Below are 27,292 nucleotides of genomic sequence, written 5' to 3' on the forward strand. Positions count from 1 at the left end.
TGAATTCTGATCAATAGGAAAAGAGATGTAAATGTTTGAGTTTTGAACCCAATTGAAAACCACTAAAACTCACCTTTCTATGTCCCACTACCTATTATAACTAAAACATGGCGATTTATACCAGTTATAGAGCTAACTTTTCTCTACAATTGGGTAAAAAAATCAGTGAATTCTGGTCAAAGGAGAAAGAGATATAAAGGTTTGAGTTTTGAACCCAATTGATAACCACTAAAACTCACCTTTCTATATCTCACTACCTATTATAACTAAAACATGGCGATTTATACCAGTTATTGAGCTAACTTTTCTCTACAATTGGGTAAAGTAATGATTGAATTCTGATCAATAGAAACAGAAATGTAAAGGTTTGAAATTTGAAGCTAATTAAAAACCACCAAAGTTTAACCTTCTATATCACTTTACATACAATCACTAAAACATTGCCATTTATACCAGTTATAGAGATGACATTTCTCTACAATTGGGTAAAGTAATGATTGAATTCTGATCAATAGAAACAGAGATATAAATGTTTGAATTTTTAAGCTAATTGAAAGCCACCAAAGTTTATCCTTCTAAATCTCTTCAACTACAATCACTAAAACATTGCGATTTATACCAGTTATAGAGCTAACTTTTCTCTTCAGTTTGGTAAAGAAATCAGTGAATTCTGGTCAATAGAAAAAGAGATGTAAAGGTTTGAAATTTGAAGCTAATTAAAACACACCAAAGTTTAACCTTCTATATCTCTTTACCTACAATCACTAAAACATTGTGATTTATGCCAGTCATAGAGCTGTCTTTTCTCTACAATTGGGTAAAGAAATCATTGAATTCTGATCAATAGGAAAAGAGATGTAAAGGTTTGAGTTTTGATCCTAATTGAAAACCACTAAAACTCACCTTTCTATATCTCACTACCTATTATAACTAAAACATGGCGATTTATACCTGTTATAGCGCTAACTTTTCTCTACAATTGGGTAAAGTAATGATTGAATTCTGATCAATAGAAACAGAGATGTAAAGGTTTGAAATTTGAAGCTAATTAAAAACCACCAAAGTTTAACCTTCTATGTCACTTTACCTACAATCACTAAAACATTGCCATTTATACCAGTTATAGAGATGACATTTCTCTACAATTGGGTAAAGGAATGATTGAATTCTGATCAATAGAAACAGAGATATAAAGGTTTGAATTTTGAAGCTAATTGAAAACCACCAAAGTTTAACCATCTATACCTCATTACCTACCATCACTAATACATTGCGATTAATACCATTTATAGAGCTAACTTTTCTCTTCAATTGGGTAAAGAAATCAGTGAATTCTGGTCAATAGAAAAAGAGATGTAAAGGTTTGAAATTTGATGCTAATTAAAACACACCAAAGTTTAACCTTCAATATCTCTTTACCTACAATAACTAAGACATTGCGATTTATACCAGTTATAGAGCTAGCTTTTCTCTACAATTGTGTAAAGAAATCATTGAATTCTGATCATTAGAAAAAGAAATATAAAGGTTTGAATTTTGTTGCTAATTGAAAACCAACAAAGTTTATCCTTCTACATCTCATTACTTATTATAACTAAAACATGGCGATTTATACCAGATATAGAGCTAACTTTTCTCTACAATTGGGTAAAAAAATCAGTGAATTCTGGTCAATAGAGAAAGAGATGTAATGGTTTGAAATTTGAAGCTAATTAAAAACCACCAAAGTTTAACCTTCTATATCACTTTACCTACAATCACTAAAACATTGCCATTTATACCAGTTATAGAGATGACATTTCTCTACAATTGGGTAAAGTAATGATTGAATTCTGATCAATAGAAACAGAGATATAAAGGTTTGAATTTTTAAGCTAATTGAAAACCACCAAAGTTTATCCTTCTAAACCTCTTTAACTACAATCACTAAAACATTGCGATTTATACCAGTTATAGAGCTAACTTTTCTCTTCAATTTGGTAAAGAAATCAGTGAATTCTGGTCAATAGAAAAAGAGATGAAAAGGTTTGAAATTTGAAGCTAATTAAAACACACCAAAGTTTAACCTTCTATATCTCTTTACCTACAATCACTAAAACATAGTGATTTATACCAGTTATAGAGCTAACTTTTCTCTACAATTGGGTAAAGTAATGATTGAATTCTGATCAATAGAAACAGAAATGTAAATGTTTGAAATTTGAAGCTAATTAAAAACCACCAAAGTTTAACCTTCTATATCACTTTACATACAATCACTAAAACATTGCCATTTATACCAGTTATAGAGATGACATTTCTCTACAATTGGGTAAAGTAATGATTGAATTCTGATCAATAGAAACAGAGATATAAAGGTTTGAATTTTTAAGCTAATTGAAAGCCACCAAAGTTTATCCTTCTAAATCTCTTCAACTACAATCACTAAAACATTGCGATTTATACCAGTTATAGAGCTAACTTTTCTCTTCAATTTGGTAAAGAAATCAGTGAATTCTGGTCAATGGAAAAAGAGATGTAAAGGTTTGAAATTTGAAGCTAATTAAAACGCACCAAAGTTTAACCTTCTATATCTCTTTACCTACAATCACTAAAACATTGTGATTTATGCCAGTCATAGAGCTGTCTTTTCTCTACAATTGGGTAAAGAAATCATTGAATTCTGATCAATAGGAAAAGAGATGTAAATGTTTGAGTTTTGAACCCAATTGAAAACCACTAAAACTCACCTTTCTATATCTCACTACCTATTATAACTAAAACATTGCGATTTATACCAGTTATAGAGCAAACTTTACACTATAATTGGGTAAAGTAATCATTGAATTTTGATCAATAGAAACAGAGATATAAAGGTTTGAATTTTTAAGCTAATTGAAAACCACCAATGTTTATCCTTCTAAATCTCTTTAACTACAATCACTAAAACTTTGCGATTTATACCAGTTATAGAGCTAACTTTTCTCTATAATTGGGTAATGATATCAGTGAATTCTAATCATTAGAAAAAGAAATATAAAGGTTTGAATTTTGAACCATTTTTTTGTTACTCTTTATTTATCATCGCTAAAACATTGCTATTTATTTAGAAGGTTTGGAACTTGTTAATCTAAATGCTAGTTATTAATATTCAAGGTTGAGCTATACTATGTCACAGTAAAGGATATTTCGAGTACTTATTTCTGAAAAACTTTCAGTGTTATTATTGTAAGAAAAATGTTATCTTACTGGTTTTAGCGATTATGTTCATTGAGAGACGTTTCATAGTTAAATAGATTTATTGATTTAAATCCAATGTGAACCAATTTATTTGTTTATTTTGTAGTCTCTGACTTCTTGTAAGTGTTATTTTTGGAGTTTCTCTGAAAATTCTCATATTGGGAAGTTATGAGTTATGATTGGTGTATTCTTAATTTTTCCGGCTAATATGTTAAGTAAGCAGGCACTAAGTTGTTTTCTTTATTTTTAGCGGGGATTTAGTATGCTTTAGTAATCCATTACCTATAATATTCAATGATTCGCAATACTTGCACTTAATGTGCTGAGAGAAAGTATTCAAGCCAGGAATATAATTGCCAAATTTAGGAAACGTATTGGCTAGATATTACTGTAATATTTAGGGTATTCATAGACAATATTAAGAGAAGAGTGTAGTACAGGTAATAAGGTAAGTGTGTCAGAGAAGAAGATTGGAAGATGCTGTAGTGGGGACAAGAAGTTAGAGCTCTTTGCTGGTTGGACCAGAAATCAGCCACATCTGTTCCTGTCATCCGTCATCTCAGGTATGCTGCACACGGTTCAAGAAGTGCTCGCTACGGGCTATGATTACTATCTCTGGACACTGTCGTTGGCAGGTAAACTGGATTTTTCTAATTTAGCGCGCTAAATTCAAATAGATTATATACCTTGTGTGCTACTAGTGAGAGCCGTCAATAATGTTTTTGGTCAAAATTATCAATTCTTCAGTTTTATCTTCTTTTTTTAATGTTTTTTTTTTTTAAAAATAACTCCAAATATTTTCTCTTTTAACTTTTATCCACATATTACCCATATATAGGTCTATCGTTTTTATTGTAAAGCAAATTTCTGGAAAATTGTAACAATTTCACATGAAGAAGATTTTCTTGCATTAATCGTTTCTTTTTTTTTAGTGCAGTTTTCTTGAAAGCTGATTGCAATTTCCCGTTTGTAAAAATATTCCTGAAAATGTTTTCTACGATTTTCTTTATAAATTGAAAAACTATGTTTAAGTAATTTGTTTTCAGTAAAATTCGTTATAGGGTGGTCTTTTTAGGGAGAAGTAATATTAGGCTATAGTCTGAAGTACTATTTAAAGTATTTTGCTCTTTAGTTACTTGCATAATAATTATAAGACTCAAATTAATGGTTAAAGTTACGAATTTTAACCAAACATCTCTAGACCGGAAGTCTTTCTTAATCTAAGAATTTTTACCCACTTTGAACTTCGTTATTATAGTTAGTAATTCAATTGTGCAGGTTTTTGATTTCAAGCTTTCAGCAGAAATACTTATTTTCAGTTTCCTTGTGTCCGAGAAAATGGTTTTTAGAAATTGGTCTGAGAATCGCTGAATTTTCAAATGTGATATTTACATTTAATTGTCCATTTTGGAGTATAGCTTATTTTGGTCAAAATAAGTAATCCAAAAATTCCACTTTCCTGATACGATTTTTATACAATTTTTTGTATTTTGTTCCCTTCTGAAGACGAACGCGATAATTTTCTTTTTACACCGTATTTACTCTGCGCAGATTATTTATTTTTTTTAAAAAAATTCGTTTCAAGAGGGTTCTGAGGATGAGGTGATGTTAAACTTTTTCATACACCAATATCTATTCCGGTTTCAACAATTTTATATTACTCAGAATAAAATGTGATATTAAATCTCGAGGTTGAATAATTTCAGTTGATACGAAGATTTTAGTGAACGATTGGTTTCTGTTTCACGAATTTTGGCAAGTAAATTTAACCTTAATTTATGTTTAAAAAAAGTCCAGCACTGCGGATCTAACCACATTTTCAAAAACACAAAGTATTTGTGACTGCCCGAATAATGAATACAATATTTTTTTTTTTTTTTTTTAAAAAAAAAACATAATTGTTAAATAACAAATGTTGTGTCTTTTCCATTTTATATTTTTCTTAAAAGAAATTTGTCAAACACTAAATCTTTTTTTGGTATCCGAATTGCATAACTTTCCTACTGATCATTTTCAAATTCTGGAAATCATTTTCAAAGGTTTTCTTATAGATAATTTTTAATTTTTACACACTAATTGAATTAGATTTGTGGTTTAAAACTAACCAGCCATTGACCTATTTGTCCCATTAAAAATAAATAATTTGTTAATAATCTATCATAGTTTACTTAATTATCTTGATTCAGTAGCAATATACCTTTTTTATGCAGTATCTTCCTTGATCTGCCGGTAATAATAATATCTGTACCCTCCATACATTCATTGATTAGGCGTGACAAAACTAGAAATAATAATAATAATAATATTCTACAGTAAAAATTTCAACTGTAATTTCGTTTATCTTTTTGGGGTATCTGATGGATTCATCTGAAAGGCAAGAGAAAGCTTGACAAAAAAATAAAATAAAACTAAAAAAAAGTGTAAATTTTACTTCCCTTTGAAATACTTTTAGTAAAAGAAATACTTTAAAGACCAGTAAACTTGAGAATCTGTTCATTTCTCAATCAATTTGAGAAGAAAATTGGTTCAAAAATTCAATTAAAATCATCAATTTATAACTTTTCTCAAAATAAATTGAGCTAAACTCTTTTAATTTGGCGAATTAATAATTTACGTGAGGACACAGTTTTATTTAAAACATTTTTCTAGGTAAGGGTGGTGTCGAATTCTTTCTCAACTGCGATTTCAGTACATTATAATGAAACATGTAGCTGCAGTATCTAAACCGTCAGGAAAGAAGACAAATCAATCTTTAATGTTAACAATGTAAAACAAATTATGTTTATTAATAAGTATAAGCACTGAGGATGATTTAGTCCCTCTGTCGAAAGCTTGGTAAAAAAATAAACTAATAATGACTGAAATCGGCAATAATCTTTCTTCTCTATGTGGTTTCTGTTGTGATTTTGCATAAATCTGAAGAAAATGTGTAATTTACTGCTGTGAGAATTGTGGTGAACAAGTGGTGCGAGTGTCTTAAACCAAATTTATTTTACTACTGAACTTAAACCCATAATGTGGCAATTCGGATATGTCCTTGAAGCTGGATAAAAATTTGAATGTTTAAATATCTAAAATTATATGGAATTATAATGTATTGCAGTAAGAGAAAATCGTGTGAATGATTTACATCATTTTTAAGTTTAATTTAATAAACAAATCATGTCTAAGTAATTACCCAAAGTCTCATAACAAATTGTTGTACAATTATGGCCACGTTTGATGAGAATTAGGCTAGGGAAAGCTTGCGAATTTCTATGTGTCACATTGTCACACTTGGCACCATTGCTTACTTTCTCTTACACCTCGTAAGAGGAATTATTGCGATAGTCTTAGATTTTCTGAAATAAATGCTTTGATTAGCTATGCGGTTAGCGTGTTGGATTCTCACGCGGGAATCCCGGGTTCTGCTGGCCCTTAGATTTTCTCTTCTTAGGAGTTTATTACAGCTCACTTTTCCGTTGATGGACAGTGTTATCTGTAACGAGAGAATACTGTCCGGAGGCCGGCATTGCACTAAAAACGCTCCGGGCGCCAATAACCTCAGATGTAGACGCTCCTTAAATTATATTTTTAAAAAAGAAGTGCTTTGAGGTCCTCTAAAGACGAAAAACAATCTGGTTTGTACTTACGCGACTTTTCCATAATGTCATCTTTAAACTACTTGCTTACGGTTTCTTCAAAAATGGTTTACTTTACTCAAATTTTAGTTGAATTCACTACTGTCTAAATTCATTATAACCAAACTGAACAAATCTGCGAGAAACATGTCGTTCCAACTTTACTTTATAAAAATTCTTCTAAAATAACTTTTCCTGTTAAAATGTTTTAAGCCAATGGTGATGTCTTCTTTGTGTGGTTATAAAATTTAAAGAAACTCATTCAGCCGTTTTTGTGAAATCATCCAAAAACCAAAACTTTTTATTCGAGTTACGAGATAATGGGATAGCTTCTCAAATATATTTCTATCTATAATGTGCAACAGAGAAACGATTGGAGTTAGAATAAAGAGGCAGTTTGTACAAAGCAATAAATTAGTACGCTGGTACATTTTAGAATCCCGTTCGGGACCTTTTTTATTGTCGCTTTTATTGAAGTACAGGTCGATTAATTATCTGTTAATGGCAGACATTTTTCCCTTAGAACCCATTTCCATTTTTGACGCCCTAGAAGCTGTGTAGCATCTTCCACATATACTATATTCCTTTTCATCGTTGGATTCTGAGTCTGACTCATTTTGTTCTATATTACTCTTCTTGCCTCTTCAATACGCATTATAAAACTATTGACGCTTGGGATGCGCTTGGGGTTGAAACCTAGCTTCAACTTGAATTGCTCCAATTTAATGGGCACTTTGCAGCAAAATTAAGCTTTGATACAGTCATGCTAAAGGCTGTATATCCCACAAACTAGCGATTGAACCGCAAATCAAACAAGATATAAGAGACCGTTTCCTATCTTCCTGTCAAACTTTATACTGGGTCCCACCCAATGCAGAACACTCTTTGGAGTTGTTTTCTGAGCCCATCCGTGCCCTATAGAAAGGCGTAAGGACGGGGCAATCAGTCTGGATCGGGTCAAGGCCCACAACTCAGTTAACCAGTGAGCTTCTACGTCTATCGCATGAACGTGGGCCATTAGAAGTATGTTTAAGGTGGCAATTCCCTTTTAATCTCCTCTTCACCCATAGAGTTCACGTTCTCATCTTCTCTCGCTAGGATCGCTTTATTATTGTAAACTTACACAATAATGATTTCAACTATGATCTAGTCAAAATATAAAGTTTGAAGGAAATTTGTAAGTTATGATCGTGAAAATTACAGTCAAAGAGTGAGTGTAACTGATCGCCCCAATTTATTTACTTAATGTTGACTTGAAAAATTAAAAAAAGGCCAGGAATAAAGGAAAGTGGGTTCACGGACTTAAAAGCCTGCCCCGATGGACACCCTACTTCGCACTGGCCCTGGCTTCTTCAATTTCTCTCAAAAGAAAGATTCCTACACTTTTTTAAATGAAACAGTAACAAAAATATTAAGGAATTAATATTTCGATATTTTTACCATAAAAATAAGCAAACATAGTGAAACCAATAGCATAACTTGGTCTTTATGCCTTCTTAATTTAGAAAATTCAAACGAAATTTCTTCAAACTTGTAAATCAGAACAGTAAATTTAATTTTTCTTTATACTGAATGTTGAGGTGAGTACGTGCAAAGTTCAGGAATATCTCTAGATTTTAGATCCCCAAAGGATCCCCGTCAAATATCTCAATTTCGATATTAATATTGACCAGTTTTCAACAAATACTGAATTTGACTGAACTAATAGGATAACCTAGGTTCCTTAACCAACTAAATGATATGGGCCTAGGGGACTGTCATAAATTGCCCTTGTAAGTAACTGTGGTTTATTTTTCGTGAATGTATGGCGTTCTGTACATAGATCAAAAATAAGTTTTCCTTGTTTCTAAGAGTAAATTTTTAAATTCATAGAAATAATAACTATTAGAAAGGTTGATAGATAGATAGGTAATACCTTAATTATTACAATAATTACTCCAGTGACTACAAATATACTTATAAAAATGTATAAAGGTTTGGTCGCAGACCATCAGCAGAAAGTGTGCCTTTGTAACATAACATCTTTGTCATGGAAACATATTAGTCACAGATAAATAATAAACTAAATAAACGAAAGTTTTCTACAAAATAAAAATTATTCTAACTTTAGAATTTAAAATTTCCTTTTAAAATTATTCATTCAATTGATTATTAATTAAATTCCAATATTAGACTATATCTATATTTCCAGGCATCCCTAATATCTACTTAGTGATAACGATCCTCTAAAATAACCACCATTAGCTTCAGCACATCTTTGCGAACAAGAAACAAGTTGATTTATGCCATCACTGTAAAAAGTTGGTTCTTCAGTATTGAAGGAATTCGACGAGTGCTGTTTTTTCCTGGTTCTCAGAGGTGAATATTTGACCGTCAAGAAAGTCATTCAGATGCTTAAAAAAGAAATAATTTGTTGTTTAATGGTTCGAAGGGTATGGTGAGTGAGGCAGAACTTTGAACTTTGACTCTTACGTAGGGTATGATTTGTGAAATTTGTAGGCGGTTCTTGTTATGCCTTAATATCGGACCATTTCTGTTGACCAATGCCAGTTGTTGTTGGCTTAATTTCCTGTACGTTTCGTCCTCCCTTCATTGAAGGTTTCAGTGGTTTTCAAATATATACAACTGGATACCAGCCGCTCACCACCGTACCTAACCATGGTTTTTGGCCTTACAGAAGTGTTTTTCTCAAACATTAATAGCTCAACTTTGTCAAACCACTAAACAGAACGTTTCCTATTTTCGTACAGGTTCCGTATTTCATCTCAAATCACTATTCGATCCCTAAATGATCGTATTTGAAAATGAAAGTTTAAGTAGAAAAAGCAATAGAGGATTCTCAAAAAACAAAAAATTTACTCTAAGATAGTCTACTTTTTACATAACCACACGGTTCAAATATATATTTTATTCAGAAAAACGCTTTGAAAAGTACATGTGTCAAAACCCACTAAACTTTCCTTACAGTCTAATATTTTTAATTCTTTCATGAAAATAGCTTATAATAAAATACCTATGGAACCACTATAGTTTGTATGTTGCATTCATGGAGATTTTCTATTGAAAATACGTTATTTTTTAAGTTCCCAGTGACTAAACGAGTGGTTTTTGCAGAGTGGCCTAGGTCTGTTACCATCTTGACCCGATATATTAGATATTTAGAGACCCTGCTATTTAGGTTTTGGATAAAACCCTACAGTCGAAATAGTCCTCGTTGTTAAATTGAAAGATTTTGTCGTTAATCTCCTTCTTTTTTTTTAACTGTGCACACCTAGGCAATACATATTGATCTACTAATTTTATTTTAAACATTTTGAACCTGAATGTTGAAATCAACATTTAATAAAATTTCAAAGTTTTGAAAAATGTTAAGTGATTTGCGATAGAAGAAAGTCGTATACGTAATCAATTGTTCGTGAAAAGAAATTTGTGGTCCAAAAATTAATACTTTTTAAAAATTTAGGTTTTTTTCTCCAAAACAAATTCGTTAAAATTTCAAGGAACTAGGAAATATGGTAGATAATTATTGATTTTAAGAGAAAGTAAGTTCTCTTTTATATCCCATTATTTTGTTGAAATATACTAATTTATTTCCATAAACCTCTCTTCTCATTAAACTCCCAACAGTTAAACTACTTATAAATCATTTAATTGCCTTTTTACGATATAGTATAGCCGTCACACAAGCCACCTACATATGTGTCTTGCTAGGAGCCAAATTACTGCATGACTCGACGGAAGTTACTTTGGGAAAAGTGGGTTAGAGTGGAGAGAACCTACTTTACGAGTTGTCCTGCTTGCCGAGACAATTTGTAATATTGTCGTTTAATTTATTACTATATCATATTGTAGTAATAAATTTCGCCTCAAGTTTATTACTATCTCGTACTTTTGAGGGATGTATTTAAGGGTAAGACCCGTACTATTTATTAAAATCGGACTTCAATAGGAGTAAAACAAAACTTTTAAGTTTTCCGCTGAGCTCGCCTAAAATAAATTTTCCTGAATAATTCAAGTACAAGTTATCCCTCTTTTTTTCTTTTCCTTATTTCTTTGCATATTACTCACTGAGTGTCAAACAGTGATGAAGTTTTCCTTACAAACAGTTTTTAACCCGATTTAAATCTTTAAATTTTTAACACTTTATTCTCAAATCAATACCATCCTCTATTTCCTTGCTTTTACATCAGCTTTTAGATAGACTTTTATATAGATTAGTTAGGTTATAATGTGTGAATATAATAATGAACTGAAACAGTTTTCTGTAACTCAACCAACCCGCATAGCCACGCCCCGAAGAAGGCAATATATTTGTCGAAAAGTTAGCAAAAAGACGAGTTGTTGTTTTTATTTGACCGATTCCTCAATCCTTAATTGTAATTAGTGAAAATTTTTAAGCATGAGTGTTTTGTAAGATATTATTTATCTGTTCTCTCAATTATTTTGTATGTGTGCAGACAGACGCACCCAAGGATGGCCGTTGGTAGACTCGCCGCTTCCGACACTGCTTTACACGGTCCTCTACCTGAGCGTAGTGGTGGTAGGACCTCGGCTGATGAAGCACCGACCGCCCTACAAGCTAACCTGGTGCCTGGTGCCCTACAATCTCGCAATGGCTGCCCTCAATCTCTACATAGCTCTTGAAGTCAGTAATCCTATGTGTCAGAAAATTAAATAGTAATTTAAAAATTAAGTTTTAAAGAATTATTCTACGAATCCTTATTACTTATAAAAGACGGATACGATCGTTATGGCAAAACACACGACTACCTTCTTACAAACGTAAATTTAATCGCCTAGCACGTCTTGTTAAGAAGGAGTTGAGTAAGTACAAAAATGAGCAGCACGAAAAATTCACTGCAGCGTTAAACACTACAGACAACTCACTATGGAACACTACACGACGCTTACTTAAGTATAAGTTCACTTCACCTCCAATTAGACGTGAGGATGGTTCTTGGACCAAGACTGACCGCGACAAAGCTGATCTATTCTCTCAACACTTACATACCACTTTTACACCCCACACTAACATATTCGACTCCGAACATACCAGCAAAATTGTAGATGAACTTAATAGACCGTTACCTCTCGAACTTCCTCCCAAAGCTTTCTCTCCTTCTGATGTTAAGTATGCTATCCAGAATCTTCCTAGGAAAAAATCCCCTGGTCACGATCTTATCACCGCCCAAGTCCTCCGGCAAATGCCAAAACGTGCTATCGTTTTCCTTACCTACCTATACAATTCAGTACTTAGAACCACATTTTTCCCGACTCAATGGAAATTCTCCAAAATAATAATGATTCCTAAACCTAAAAAGCCAGTAAACAGCGTTTCGTCCTATCGTCCTATAAGCCTTCTTCCAATCTTAGGAAAACTCCTTGAGAAACTGCTCCTAAAACGAATTTATCCTCTCCTAGAATCACAGGAAATACTTCCGTCCCATCAATTTGGTTTCCGCGCTCATCACTCTACAGTCCAACAATGTCATCGTGTTGTGGATGTAATCTCAACCTCTCTTGAGAATGGACAGTATTGTCCGGGAGTTTTTCTCGACGTTGCTCAAGCTTTCGATCGCGTCTGGCACCGGGGATTGCTTGCCAAACTCAAGAGCATCCTACCAACTACATATTTTCTCATCCTTCAATCTTACCTTACTGGACGCTTATTTAGTGTCGTCTGTGGAAATTCCTACTCTCCTTGTTACCCAGTTCGAGCAGGTGTTCCCCAGGGAAGTGTCCTTGGGCCTGTACTCTACACCATATACACTGCTGATATTCCTACCAATCCTCGTACCTTCCTTTTTACTTATGCCGATGATACGGCCATCCTCTCTCCTCATAAAGACCCGGTCCTTGCCTACCGCTTCCTCCAATCCCATATAGAATCTCTTGAGCCTTGGCTAAAGAAATGGAGAATTAAAATTAATGAAAATAAATGTAATTACATTACATTCTCCCTAAGGCGAACTATCCTTCCACCCGTTTACCTAAACCTCACTCCTCTTCCCACAACAGATTGTGTTAAGTATCTAGGACTCTTCATGGACAAACGCCTAACCTGGAATCCACATACTAGACTCAAACGGAAAGAACTGAACAGACGATACAAACTTCTCTCTAGACTTCTTGACAAGCGATCTAAACTCTCTCTACAGAATAAACGACTTATCTATACTATGATACTAAAACCTGCCTGGACTTACGGAATGGAACTTTGGGGCTCAGCCAAAGCTTCCAATATCTACAGAATCCAATCCTTCCAGTCAAAAACTCTCCGTAGAATCGCTAATGCTCCTTACTTTGTTTCCAATCATACCTTGCACCGAGATTTCCTTGTTCCCTATGTTTCTGAAGCTGTAAGATCCCGATACTTTAAATTCCACACATCAATCACCTCACATCCTAATCCTCTAGTAGCTCAACTTACCACTCTACCAGGAAATCCTCCCAGGCGGTTGAAGCGCAGGTGGCCACGCGATCTTCTAAATGAAGTAAGAGCCAATGTACAGTAGTGAACTGTACCACTTTGGGAGTTTCACCAATGGGTGAATTCTCCCCTCATGTATTCATGTATGTATTCTATGTATCATGTTGTATCAGCTTCACTTGATGCAGAATTATTCTGCAGTTGTGAAAATAAATAAATTAAAAAAAAAAAAAAAAAAAAAGAATTATTCGTATAAAGTTTTTTTTGATTAAAAGAAATAAATGATTATGGAGAGTTTACCATAACTGATTCCGGGACTTAATATAATCTTTAGGAAGTGAACAATTAAAACAGAAAATGTGTGGGCTCTCATACAAAATTTAAAATTTACATCCTTCAGAATGATTTAATAACAGTGTGATACTCTGATAAAAAAATTTAAATATGAAAATTCATTAATGGAAATCTAATTAATGCTGTTTTCCTCTATGTACGCCGTCAGTATTTTGTAAATGCTTGCCTACATAAATTCATAGGTATTGCAAACTTAAGTATGCTGATTTCTGTCCACAGTTGCTGTCCGCATCTACCAGGTTAAAGTATAGCTACGTCTGTCAGCCTATAACGAACTTGGACAACAAAGAAGAATGGAGAGTAAGTATACTCTTCGATTTGTTCTATTTATATTTACATTCACTCATTGCTAATAAGAGCAAGTGTTTTTTTAAAGCGTTCTCTGACAATATACATTTTGAGGCTTGAGGACACAATATTGATATTCCTTTACATGCACTGTAGGCCCTTCAATTAAGTTCTTAGTCAAAATCAGCCAAATGGTTCTACCACTTAAACCACTGGATTTTATACTTTAAATTTACTCGAAAATTTCTCTGCAATTCACTTCATATTTCATTAATCATTTCTGTACTTCCATTTTTACATAAAGAGCTAATTTATATCAACCGTTTTTCCCATAAAAAATTATTTTGTGACTATTAGGATAATGTTAGGCGTGTGCCATTTTTATGTATTATATGAATCTATCAGCCACTTAATATTATTGAGAAATAAATGTTTTACAAAAAGTTCGATTTTAAAAAATGAAGATAACTATATGGCTAGAAGTAATAATTTCCTGAACGGTTTTTTCCATTTTCCACGAACAACAGTAGGTATCTTGAAATTCAATGAACCACTTATTCACATAGACTTTAATGTAATCTTTCCTTAATAGCCAGTTTTGGTTTGTTGATACATATAACAGAACTTAATGATTTATATAAAAAAAAATTCTTTGAAAATAGAGTAAAATTCAGATAAGCAGAAGTCGAATTTGAATCTTCTTTTTTTTGTAATTTTTATTTATTGATATCTCCGTTTAAATATGTTTTTAAAGGATAGATTCTGAGGAAGTTATTTCTTTAAGATATCTTCTGAAGAACTACTTCCGTTTTAGTATAGTATCATCTATATAATACTGGCAATAAGTATTTAAAAAAAAATCGCTCCGAATAAGAATGATGGAGTATATATAACTATGGGAAGAGAAAGTCGAATGTGGGTTGGTTTAACGCATACTTTTTTATTTTTCCCTTACATTCCTCGTTCAATTTCCGTAATTGCTTGTAAAAGAAGTATTGCATTTGTGAGATTTCAAGTTAGAATAGCTCAATAGAAAGTTCAAATTGGATATTATTTTTTAATAAACTCCTTAAAGTACTTATTTGGTTCGCTTAGAAATATTTCCAGTTTTTAAAAGAAGAGTCGAAACAGGCGCCAGAGTTCACATTTATCAGGGACATAAACTGTATAACTTTAACAGAACAATGTCAATCTTTTCTAAATAAGTTTATTTTCGAAACAATTCAACTAACTAGTAAACTTAACCAGTGTTTGTATGTACATGGCAGGTGGTGAACGCAATATGGTGGTACTATTTCTCTAAGTTGCTGGAGTTCTGCGACACGTTCTTCTTCATACTGCGCAAGAAGGAAGACCAGCTGACCTTTCTCCATGTCTACCACCATTCGACCATGTTCTCGCTGTGGTGGATTGGCGTGAAATGGGTGCCCAGTGGGTCGACCTTCTTTCCAGCCATGGTCAACTCCTTCATACATGTACTCATGTACACCTATTACGCAATGGCCGCCCTTGGCCCTAATATTGCAAGATATCTCTGGTGGAAGAAATACCTGACTATCCTACAATTGGTAAACAGTTTAATTCTATTTGTCTATTTAGAGGAGCGTTTTACTTGTTTCACTTGTTGGTAAGATACATTTCCTTTAAGTGCTTCCAGATAGTCTTAATCCACATCTAGGTTAAAAATTACACATTATATTAAATTGCCGCTTACAGTGTTTGCTGCCGATACTCAAAAAAATACTCAATATACAATGACCTCAATGAGCTTTAAATTCATCGATACGTTTTATTTTTCACCTGAAGAAAGACATATTTTTATAATGTATTCACTTGAACTCTCTCCATTGGTTAAACGGTGAAAATGGAATAAAATATTTCTTAGGCATACTGAACTTCCCACATCTCAATTCCGACCCTCCTTGTCACCTTACCAACTCATTCTCTCACTAGTTTATTGTTAAAATACGACAGACTGGCACTGACTTTACTTGACTCGTAATTCCCATATTTCGCAATAAATTATGGAATTCCCAACCATGATCAATCAATAAATGTTCAATAATCTCCCCCATTAAAAACAGACTATAATTTTTTTATTTTCCTTGCAAGAGAAGTTAGTTTATTTCATTATTTTAAAGCACTTTTCTTTTGATTTGTTCATTTTTTTAATTGCCTTCACTTATTTTTAGATTTAATATTTTTTCTAATCTATTTCTGATTCATTTTAGTTTTGTAGTGTGCAGCACGACCTGAGTTTCTTTTATATTTATGTATTTCAATTTGCCATAATAATAATCTATTCCCAGGGCATTAATAAATATTCCTATTCCGTTAAGAATATTTCTATTCTATTCTACTAGGGAGAAATATTTTGATCTGGTCACATTTCTGAAATACATGTACTAAGAAAGGTACATGGTTTCTCATTATTCTCTCCATTGTGTGTGCGTTTATTTTTGTTTAAAATAGAATATCTCAAAATTGAAAACTCGCTGGAGGCTTGAATTTGATATTCCATTTGAACGCATCAAGTTATGATATCGCATTAAAATGTCATTTCAATTTTCAGGTTTCTGCTAAAATCCACCAACCAGAATTGCAAATTGGCAGAATGGATGTTTTTGTTTTTCACGATTTTCTCAAAAATAACTCCCGCAATTTTCTTTAAACTTTGAACACCATATTTACCTAGTTTATCAATTGCCGTTAGTGAAAATTGTGTGTCTGTTAATAATAAATTTTGGTTATTTATTGTAAATTGTTTCAAGTCACCATTACGACTTACAGATTCAGTTCACCACTGCTCTTCTACTGGGAATCAACGGAATCAGATCTGGCTGTGACTTCCCACTATGGATGCAATACGCGCTCGTTCTTTACATGATATCTTTCATCGTACTTTTTGGCAATTTCTACGCTAAAGCCTACATTGAAAAAGTAAGAATGAAGAATACTGTTAGAATACTCATTATTAAGATTCTACAGTAAATTTAAGTCTGCTTCAATTAGAAAATATTAGAGAACTCATTAAATACCCTCAGTAACTTTACTGAACAGTTTTCATTTTCTCTTACTTATACGTACTAGAAGTTGTAAATGACTTCTAGATAATGAGCCTCAATGGCAAATGGGAATCTGGTTTTCCCATGGTTAGGTTGTTTCTAACACCGCCTTGTAAAGGGGATGTCCTTAGTTTAATGTGGATCAATGGAGAAATCACTCATCCTAGACTTGGACTCACGGTGTGATCCCCCCAAAAAAGTATCCGCAAAACGACCAAGACTACTATCATCAATTCATCAGCGAATTCTAGTATGTAGCAGATTTATTAAGTTTCTCTACAAGATCATTGGCTAGAATTCTCCACAGTAATAAAGATGATTGCTGCCTTAGACTTTCACAAAAGTTGCATTTCACTGCAACTTTTATAGTAATCACCTATTTTTTTTTTTTTTTTTTTTTTTTTGGCTGGGCTTAACGTCAAACTACTAATTAGGTGTCGCGGGCAGTGGCGGAAGTGCATACATGCTGTTAACATTTTTTGTGACAAATAAAAAATAGCTTCAAGCGGAATTCGAATTGGGGATCTCCCACTTACAAAGCCACGCTTCATATCCCTGCACCAATCCCTGCCTCACTAATTTTATCTACTGCCAATGATTGGCGATTAGCTTCGTCTTGCATTATGGAAACAACGGATAACTATTAAAGGACCCTTTTATGGTCGGAAAGGCGAACAATAAGATTACCTTTCTGTTACTTCTTTTATTTTTATGTTTGTGTAGAATTACTACGCGAAACATTTCTCTTATGTTTTTCATAATCATATAAGTTACAATTATCTTATAAAGAATCATTTAAATATTGTAGTAAAATTTTGTTTGTTCTTCATTTTTAGGGGAAGAGAGCAGTTGGTTATGGAGATTATGGAATAAAAATAAACTGTTCTGCACCTTCCACATCATCCATGAAGTGGGAATAAAAATTAATTCAATAACAATTAAATACTGGACAAACTTAAAGAACTATTGCAGTACCTGTGGAAATGTATGATTCCGGCAAAAACTAAGAGAGAGCATATGAGCAAGGAAACAAGAACTTAAACCAATTAATTGGGTTGATCAGAATCAGTAATGTTGGTTTAAAATATACATATTCAAATTTTGAAATATTTTTCAAATTAGAATCGAGTATTGTTCTGAAAAATAGGTTTTAAGTCATCGGTTTTTTTCTAAAGATTCCTCAAAATAGAATTTATTTTTGTTTATAGACAGATAAATGTGTCAACTTTTTCTAGAAAAATGTTTTAAATAAAAGATATAGGTATTTATTTTTAGGATGGGTAAATAAAATTCAATATTTATATAAAATCATTGATATCATTTTCCAAAACATCGCAAAAAACTGAAAAATGTATTCAGTAAAGTGTTAAATCTTATTGATAAATTTCAGTTGAAGCCTTAACAGAAGCAACAATAATAACAAAATGATAGAATAAGTTACAGCTTTCTGGAATTTTTCAGATATTTTACTGAAACCAAAAAGATTCTCAGCTGCACTTGTTCTTGCGTACATGCAGTACAGTAAGAGAAATTAAAAATCCGTCATTATTATCTGATCAACCCAGATTTAGATAATAAACCAGTTTCTGGTCTAAAATAACCATGGTTCTCGAAGAATGATGAAAAAAAAATTATTTATGCTTATTGCTTTTAGTGTAATAATTGTCAAATTCAGTTGATTTACAAGTCTGAATAGAAAGATATTCATTGATATTTGTATTTATTAAATGTTAACATTGGACAAATATTCACAAAATCAACGCCTAGTGTTCATTGTTGACCTGAACATTCCTGAGGAAGGTTTGCTTTTTTTCAATTAGATGGTCCTTTAATAAATGAGTCTACTCTTTCCAAGTTCGTAATAGATCAAAGACTGTGCATCTTTAGGACTAAAAACAGGCAGAAGATGAAACTTGTGGTCATGAATGCTGACAATAGGAAAATTCTCAGTTCGATTCCCGCTTTTGGCTAATTTTTATTTATCAGACAAAAATAGTTAATTGTAAAAATTATATGATTCCGCTCTCATCCACGACACTAGTTTAGTAGTTGAATTTACACTCCGCCAGAATAAATTGGCGATTACTTTACTTTACAGATGGAAGTGTCTGAAGTAGTCTCAAATGTTTTTAAACTGGAAATAATCTTCCAAGATCAAGATATTTTTACAGCTCTGTTATATTCCTGACATGCAGTGTGTCACACAACGACAGTGTTAGATGAAATAAAAATTAATATTACGGAATAAAAGTTTCAGAAATTTTATTTTAAAAAATCGTGTTTTACCTATACTACAACCGTTAGCAACATCTCGAATTATTGGAAACTACACGTAAAATAAAAAACCGCAAATCTAATTTGATTATTACTATTATTATGAGTCAAATTACTATTATTAAGATAATAGAAATCCCAAACATAAAGACAGTACCATTGATCGCCAAGTTAAGTCAAACAAAAAGTGAATTACATTTTTTGTTACTTAATGAACCAGTTTTTTTTTGTGATTTGTACAATTGTAATGAGTTAGAATCCTTTAATTATAAATTTTTCTCAATATAAAAGTTAATTATTATTTCCTTAAATGTAATTCCAATGTTGCTTTTAGCTTAAACAAGTTTAGGTTAATTTATTTCTGTCTTTTAACCTTAAGGGGCTTTGCAGGGCACAAAGAGTGGATTGCAGAAAAATTTGTACAATTAAAATATTTAAGAATAGAAAGAAAAGAATAAGCTAAGGGGAATTATAAAAAACAAAATGTATAATTCAGTATTAAAGTAATTATTTATTTGTAACTGTTAATTTATTTATTATCCCTTATAATATACACTTACTTATTCCCCCCTCATCAACCTTGCGGTGTAGAGTTTGTAAGAGAGTCCTGTTTTCCTTTTTCTGTTTCTTGTAATCTGTTTGATTTCGGAGATGTGGGGGATTGGCCCACAGTCCCCTAGAGTAATGGAAGGATTGGCTCCTTTAGGCCTCTACACTTGCCTTGTGCGCCTTCAGAGTTCTGAACGCGGTTAAACTCCTACTTCCTGAGACCGTCCGATGGCTTACCTATTTAGATTGGTGCACTGTTTGATTACGCGGGGGCACTAAACAGGCTATCAAATTCACCCCCTAATAATAATAGTTAATAATTAATTATCTAAAAACCATTTTACATTTATTTAAATCAATCAGCTTATTTAATTTTGATTTCATTAATTATTCAAAATTACTATTTTATTAATTAAAAAAAAATGAATTTCTAGATTTAAAAAAAAAACTTACCAATAATTCACATGACTTTCTCTTACTACTATTCTTCAAGTTCTGACAAATCTTTTTCAAACTTGTAACTTTTGAGTCACATTAAAGTCTGACCTCTTAAGGATTCTACGTCCAGGAACACAATCCATCATATAGCAAACAGTTAGATGGGGGGGGGGGTAATGGGACTTTTGGTACATACTGTACATAAGTAACATAAGTGCTCTAAGTTGAAAAAAAACTTAGCAACCATTTTTGAGAAAATACTAAAAAATTTAAATAGTAATGTTATATTTGCGGTTGACCGATTTTGGTCGAAACCTTATTGTTGCGTCTTTTGTTTACCTAAGCTAAATCTGAACATTCTGTTTTTTTTTACTGTGGATTCAGTTTTTCCGGAATCGAGACTTTAAATTGATATTTCTAGTGAAAAGATTCAATTAAAATCTGCAGGATAACAAAAATAAATAATAATTAAAGATTATTTGCTGGCTTTTATATGAGACTAATTACTTCTTATGCTACTATTTTGGTGGACATTGGACATTCACTAAAAAGATATTGCAAGTTAACAGAATAATTCAAAATACGGAGTTTCAGTGAAAACTCGGTTTCCAAATGGTTACATGATCGTATCACTTCTCTAACCAATAATAAGAAAATTAACAAAAAATGCTGTTTGCAAGAAATGTGATTGAGAAATTGTAAATTATATGAGGGGGGCTGAGTACTATCGATTTTATTGCTAGTACGAGAAGTGCATTCTACTTGATCAAAAGGTTTCGAAATAGCTTTGTAGAAAATTCGATTTGTTTTGTTTTAAGGAAAGAGTGAAAATAAAATAATTCACAATACTAATTTGCTTAGTTAATACTTATTGCTAACATGTCCTTAGTAATTGTAAATTTAATATTAGAGAAGATCTTGAATGTAATGTTTATGTAACATTTATGGTACAATTTATTAATTTAAATTTCATTTAAATATTTTATAGTTCTTCAAATATTTGTTTAAATCATATATTTTATTTCTATATCGAAGGCTAAAAAAAATACAAATGGGTGGATCAAGGAGCTAAACTGTGTGACGTAAAAGCTTTGAAATATAGAAGTTGCTCGGTGATTGGCCGTTGAAGTTGTACGTAAAATGGACTTAACCAATCAGAATTTACCATAGAGATTCTACATACTCCAAGGCTAACCCTCAATCACATGATCATATCTACCTAGTTCCCCTTCTCAGCGGCAGTGAGTTCTTTGAGTTCGCACATTACATTCTAGTTCTAGAAACTGTCCAGAGAGGACTTAGGTTAATTTGTGTAAATAATTATAACTAGAGAAAATTTTCTATTTTCATAATCAATAATTATGGCCGCACCAAGTACCAATCCAATTTACAGCCCATTTTTTGGTGTAATGGGAGCAGCTTCAGCCATGATTTTCAGTGGTATGTACACTTTACTGTATTGATCATTCTTTAAGTTCATAATATGATGAACATTTATTTGAGATTAACTTCTTTTATTTCTTATTTATTGGATTATTTAGTAATATTCAATCTAAAACCTATTAAGAAATCTTAGTTTTCATGGTAGCCTATTTTCAAATGGTTTAACCTTAAGCATTTCGGTACATTAACCCATATTTTTTTTTTTTAAAGCATTTATAGAAGTCTAGTTTAAAATCAATATTTAAAAGGTGAAACGTATTGTTAAAAATTAAATAATACTTCTTGTATGTTAACTTGATGTTTCAAGTTGTAAGGAGACAGAAAAGCTGAATAATTTCTTTTCGTCAGAATAATACCCTGCTTAAGTTTCTTAAACATTTTCTTGATTATATTTTAAATTATTGAAATCCATTATTTTTAATTATAGGAATTGTAAAGTATGAAATTTTAAGCAGAAAAAAGTTTTAAAACATATGCTCTGACTGAGGGGACCCGCCCACTTTTCAATACACTTCCACTCAAAACTTTTCGAGTTTTACTTAATTTTCTCTACGGTTTATTAAGAGAATTCGTCTAATTATTTCTCTTCAGTGTAATTATTGTATGAAATTATTATTATTTACTTATGATAGGTTTTATTTACTTGTTTTTAAGATTAAAAGTTCTTATTCGTTCAGAATTTGCCTAATAGTATTTCATGTATCAGATTTTTTGAAATAAAATATATGTTTTTGTTTTAATAACATAATAGCCGGAAATCATTTTTGTACTTCACATGTGAAATGTTCAAATTTTTTGAATTTTTTTGGTGGGGTGGGTGTGGTCCAATTTGAAAATATGATTATAAACTGATACCATCCGTTTACTTCTACATATATATTTTTTTAATTAAATTGCAGAACATTGCCACGGCTATCTCTTACTGCAATCCTCGAGAAGTAAAAACTTCAAAAAGTTTTTCAACATTCTTCCAAGTTTAAAAAAAAATATATAATTATACACATATACACCTGATATTTGAATTATTGGAAAGCGTTTAAGCTTGTTTGGAAGAAGGTCTATATATCTATAAATGGAAAAGAACTCTTCCGTAAAATAAAAGGGGTAACTGAGGTTAATTTTGACCAAACTCAAATCTTTCCAGTCTAGCGGGTAATTGTAAAATCTTTTCTTTTTTTTATTTAGGGAATCCCAAAATCTGTTCGAAACTTCCTACAATGTTTTCCAGCAGTAAGATAAAGGAAACAAAAAATTATTCTTATATCATTTCTGAAAAATCATCTTGTATTTGTACAGTATTTCATTTACCATTCATGGTTAGTTTTTCCTCATATTTACTTATTCAAGGAGCGTTTGTTAACGTTTTTATGAGACTAGTAAGAAAACTAAGTTCTGAAACGTAGAAATCAAATCAATTATCCATTAAACTTGTTACTAAAATAATATTTCGTTAATCTGGGCATATCTAAAATTTATTTTGGCTGTTACAATGAAACAGTTTTCTTGAAGACTGGTTGATGACAATTTCATGGCATGATAGTGGAAAAAAATTAATTTATTGTAGGTATTCATAAGCCAAATTTATAATACCAGCATTTTAATTGGACTGTTAGTTCTGTTGTTAAGGAAATTTAGATGAGCTTTTCACGAACACCACAGCAACTTGGTGGAAAAGTAATGGAATACATGTTGAGTTATAACAGTAATAACTGGAGGTAAAAAATACTAAGTTTCACAAAAGCGAGTAGTAGCACTGGTCTCGCAAGTCGAATATCCCGGTTTAGATCTAGGCAGGTAGATTTTAGATTTTTCACTTTCTGACGGCTCCTAAGCTATTAACCGTAATACGTACATTGATGGAAAGTGATCAGGAGAACACGGTCCGGAGGCCAGACCAAAGAAAGTTCCAGATGCCAGTAACCACACACCTGATGATTTTAAGTAATGACCTGTGTTAATTATACAATAAAACTGAAAGTCACCTGTTTTGAATATTTTAGAATTGAATATTTTTTAAACAGGTATTTTTAGAAATACCTTCCACTCACCCAGCATAACTTTCAAGAACCAACCTTCTTGCATCTTAAAATACCTTCTTCATGATTCCCAATTTCTATTGTAGCAACGTTTTTCAAGTTTATTGGTATTAATATACAGAATTCAGGGGGTTGATTTGTTCAGTCAGTTGTGAGCTACATATACAGCAAGATTACCAGTTTATTCTCCTGTTGCACTTCTATTAACCTAGTAAGCAAGTTTAGTACAGCTTTTCAGTTTATTTTATGTTGAATTTAAAATGTAGTTGAACCATTTAATTAGCTTATTTTGAAATTCTGCTGTATATGAGCCTAGTAGAGAAGACCATTCAAATTTTTTAGTATATGAACCGCTAAATTTAGCGCCCGATGTGTTCGTCTTTTCTCTAGCCAACTGAAGCATAGTTTACTTATTTTATATTTTACACAATGTGCCATGTAATTAAGTCAAGTTTTATATTTTGCAGCACTTGGAGCAGCCTATGGCACAGCGAAGTCTGGCACAGGAATCGCGGCGATGTCTGTAATGAGGCCCGAATTGATTATGAAATCCATCATCCCCGTGGTCATGGCCGGTATTATTGCTATTTACGGCCTAGTGGTTGCAGTACTCATAGCTGGAAGTCTTGAGAGTTACGAAAATTATTCTCTATTCAAGTAAGTTTTAAATAAAACAAAAAAAATCTTTATTATCGATTCGTATTTTCTTACAAAGAATTTGTTCTAAAAAGATAATGTGCAAATAATACAAAGATACGGTTGAAGGAAGTATGACTCCACTGCTTTCCCAGAACTCTTCTAGAATCATATATACAAAACTGAACTTCAAAATTTCAATCTAAAGTGGTAGGCCTTATGTAAGTTGTATCTATGTTCGATACGCACGATAATGTTTTACCCAGTAGTATTATCCTAAGGCATAGGTTCTATGCCACGTGTGGGTCCCCAGCCTACCCAGTTACCTAGCAGTAAGAGAAAGCAACAAGAAAAAGTACTTACAAATTTTTTAGTTTTCTCAAATTCAGTGCCTAATGTTTTTATTTCAAACATTTATCCCCGATAATATAAACTCATTTTACAGTTGTGGGGGATGCTTTAAGGTTCTGAAGGTTGCAATAGATTAGTCGAAGTAAGATTTCATTCCAGTAATTTCTGAAAAATCACAAAAAGTTACACCGCTTTGCTCTATAGATAAAATTATTTTATTGGAGTGCGTAACCGGCGAGGAAATTGTGCCTAATGAGCTCTTATCTCTTGCTTAACTTTGAAAAGCCAGTTAGCCTACGCTAACATGGCTTAAAGAACTACTAACTCCATTATAAAAGCACCAATTATATTCTTCTTAGGTTAGGGTCCGAGACGCTCCTGAATTAAGTTTGAAGGAATAAGAATTTCTTTTCCGAAGAGCTGGCGCACTAGACATGCAACTAAGAGCTGGCGCACTAGACATGCAACTTTTCACATTGCCATAAAAAGGTGTAGTACTGTATTAGACACTTCCTGAAGCAAACTCGAAGGCTATCCGTAGCCAGGTCCGTGCGATGCATGGCCTTACGCTTACAATGGCTCTTAAGGAGGTGTAGTTAATCTGAGTAGCAGACTAGCTTTGTTGGCTTTAACAACGAGCCACCTAGGCGAGTAGCTAATGATGAACTTCATCAGTCCCTTTCCTGACTTAACAGGCGACCTACGGCATCAGTACGTCAATGTCCTGAATGAATGCCCGAATGTCCAGGCATCAGTCAGAGTGTCAGAAAGCTCAAACAGTTTTGAGACAACCTCGTAATACTTCATAAGCCTAGGGCCGCATGGATGACGGAATATATTGAATTTGGAAGTAAACCTTTTTTATTATCTCAGCAGCCAGATGATTATTTGATTACTCCAGCTGAAATTCTGTGACTATCTTGCTAACTTAAGATGTTAACTGGAATGTACACGTCTTTATTATACCTAGACTCTCTCGAATAGTTGCAGTAAAAGTTATATAAACACCTCTGAACAGATAACACATTCAAATCATATTTTTTAATTTTCGGCAAGATATGCACTAGGAATTGTTAAAAATGACGTAAATTTTTATGCTTCCTTATAGAAAACATTTAGAATGCAATCAGCTTTGTCGCCCTGTTGGATCCTATGCCATTAACTACAATCCTACCACTTATGGTTGTTATTTGTTTTGCAATAATTGTTATAGGATTGCAACTATTGCAGTAAGAGAAAGTTTTATGTTCTACTTCAAATTTTATTCTATTTTTACAGAGGTTTCATGCATTTGGGAGCCGGTCTGGCTGTTGGATTCTCTGGACTAGCTGCTGGATTTGCTATTGGAATCGTTGGCGACGCTGGAGTCAGGGGGACCGCACAACAGCCTCGTCTTTTCGTAGGAATGATTCTTATACTTATCTTTGCGGAAGTACTCGGTCTTTACGGCCTAATTGTAGCTATCTATCTGTATTCAAAGTAAAAACCTTTACCAACAGAGTCACCCCAAATTATTATAAAAAGGACTCTAGTACCCAAAACAAAAACAAAAAAGTTAAGAACTCCGGAATATCCTTTTCCAAAAAAGAAAAAACTAATTTTAAGACATCCCTGAATAAAAAATGTGGTAGTTATAAACAAATTTAGTTCCTTCATAATAAATACACTCTCCCCAAAACTAACCAATGTACTGTACCTAAAAGTTTTTTCTTTCTATTTCATTCTCTTTTCGCCTCTTTTTTCTGCCTAAACTTTACGGGTCGTATTTTTTATGTCACATTCTTTTTTTAATTCCAGAAATTTAGCTGACTAAAAATCATTGAAAATAAAACACAATTATAAGTTTTTTCGGCACTTTTCTGGGAAGCATCAATAATTTTACCCACAAATATGATCATTAAAATACTTTTCGAATATGGTGGCTTCCGCAAAAAAATAAAATTAAAAAAAAAAAGGAAAAAGTAATCCTTCTTAGTAAAAACAAAATAATATTTGTATTTATATATATTCATTGTTATTCGTGGAACAGGAATATTTAAAATAAATACTGTGAATTTATTTAATAAAAATATGGTTGCATGATGGAATAAAAAAAATTATTGGTAGTATTGTGCAAAAGTGTAATGATTTTTTTTCAATTTAATGATTAAAAAGAAATTAAATCGTTAAATTTTGAATGTATATTTTAAAGGGATGGTCTGTATTTATTGTTTAAAAAAGAAAGTTAATGAATAGATACTTTTAGTGGATGAATTAAACAAGAATTCTTGCACCCATTTGTTGTTTTTTGTTTTCTGTTTAAAAAAAAAAATGGTAATGTTGTTTACTATTATTATTATTGACTTTTATCCGTTATAGCGATGCTTGTTGTCGTTTATTTTGACCGATTTAGTTTCAAGTTCTATCAGAGTGAAATTGGGTTTGTCAATTTAGTTTTTGATCTTTTTTTTTTTTTAGTTTCAATTTATAAAGCTGCTTGCTCTTAACTGTAGATGAAATAAAATTGGCACAATGGTAAGTTACCAATGACCTGTATAGATTGCAAATTATTATTACAATTCTAATGCACACTAGTTTCGTAAGTTTGCA

At 32.3% G+C, this 27,292-nt stretch overlaps 2 protein-coding genes across 2 annotated transcripts; both read left to right on the forward strand.

Annotated features, from left to right (window-relative positions):
* The first annotated feature begins 3,720 nt into the window (after positions 1-3,720).
* LOC141462308 (very long chain fatty acid elongase 4-like) lies at positions 3,721-19,386 on the forward strand. The gene is made up of 6 exons (XM_074144050.1): positions 3,721-3,854; positions 11,297-11,484; positions 13,843-13,923; positions 15,180-15,479; positions 16,702-16,851; positions 17,813-19,386. Exons 1-6 carry the CDS (start codon positions 3,785-3,787, stop codon positions 17,894-17,896), a joined length of 873 nt encoding a protein of 290 aa, XP_074000151.1. The 5' UTR covers positions 3,721-3,784; the 3' UTR covers positions 17,897-19,386.
* Positions 19,387-21,447: 2,061 nt separating this feature from the next.
* LOC141462299 (V-type proton ATPase 16 kDa proteolipid subunit c) lies at positions 21,448-26,799 on the forward strand. The gene is made up of 3 exons (XM_074144029.1): positions 21,448-21,677; positions 24,184-24,373; positions 25,982-26,799. The coding sequence occupies exons 1-3, from the start codon at positions 21,599-21,601 to the stop codon at positions 26,184-26,186; spliced, it is 474 nt and encodes a 157-aa protein (XP_074000130.1). The 5' UTR covers positions 21,448-21,598; the 3' UTR covers positions 26,187-26,799.
* The last annotated feature ends 493 nt before the right edge of the window (positions 26,800-27,292 follow it).

Source organism: Rhodnius prolixus, unplaced genomic scaffold (genome assembly GCF_049639745.1).
Source record: "Rhodnius prolixus isolate KJV_2025 unplaced genomic scaffold, Rpr scaffold_30, whole genome shotgun sequence".
NCBI classification, from domain to species: domain Eukaryota; kingdom Metazoa; phylum Arthropoda; class Insecta; order Hemiptera; family Reduviidae; genus Rhodnius; species Rhodnius prolixus.

Bases quoted from the DNA above. Each gene is read 5' to 3' on its own strand.
- LOC141462308 (XM_074144050.1), top strand. From the start codon at position 3,785: ATGCTGCACACGGTTCAAGAAGTGCTCGCTACGGGCTATGATTACTAT. The intron at 15,480-16,701 runs GTAAACAGTTTA...TACGACTTACAG, and splicing joins ACCTGACTATCCTACAATTG to ATTCAGTTCACCACTGCTCT. The intron at 16,852-17,812 runs GTAAGAATGAAG...CTTCATTTTTAG, and splicing joins CTAAAGCCTACATTGAAAAA to GGGAAGAGAGCAGTTGGTTA.
- LOC141462299 (XM_074144029.1), top strand. From the start codon at position 21,599: ATGGCCGCACCAAGTACCAATCCAATTTACAGCCCATTTTTTGGTGTA. The intron at 21,678-24,183 runs GTATGTACACTT...TATATTTTGCAG, and splicing joins TTCAGCCATGATTTTCAGTG to CACTTGGAGCAGCCTATGGC. The intron at 24,374-25,981 runs GTAAGTTTTAAA...CTATTTTTACAG, and splicing joins GAAAATTATTCTCTATTCAA to AGGTTTCATGCATTTGGGAG.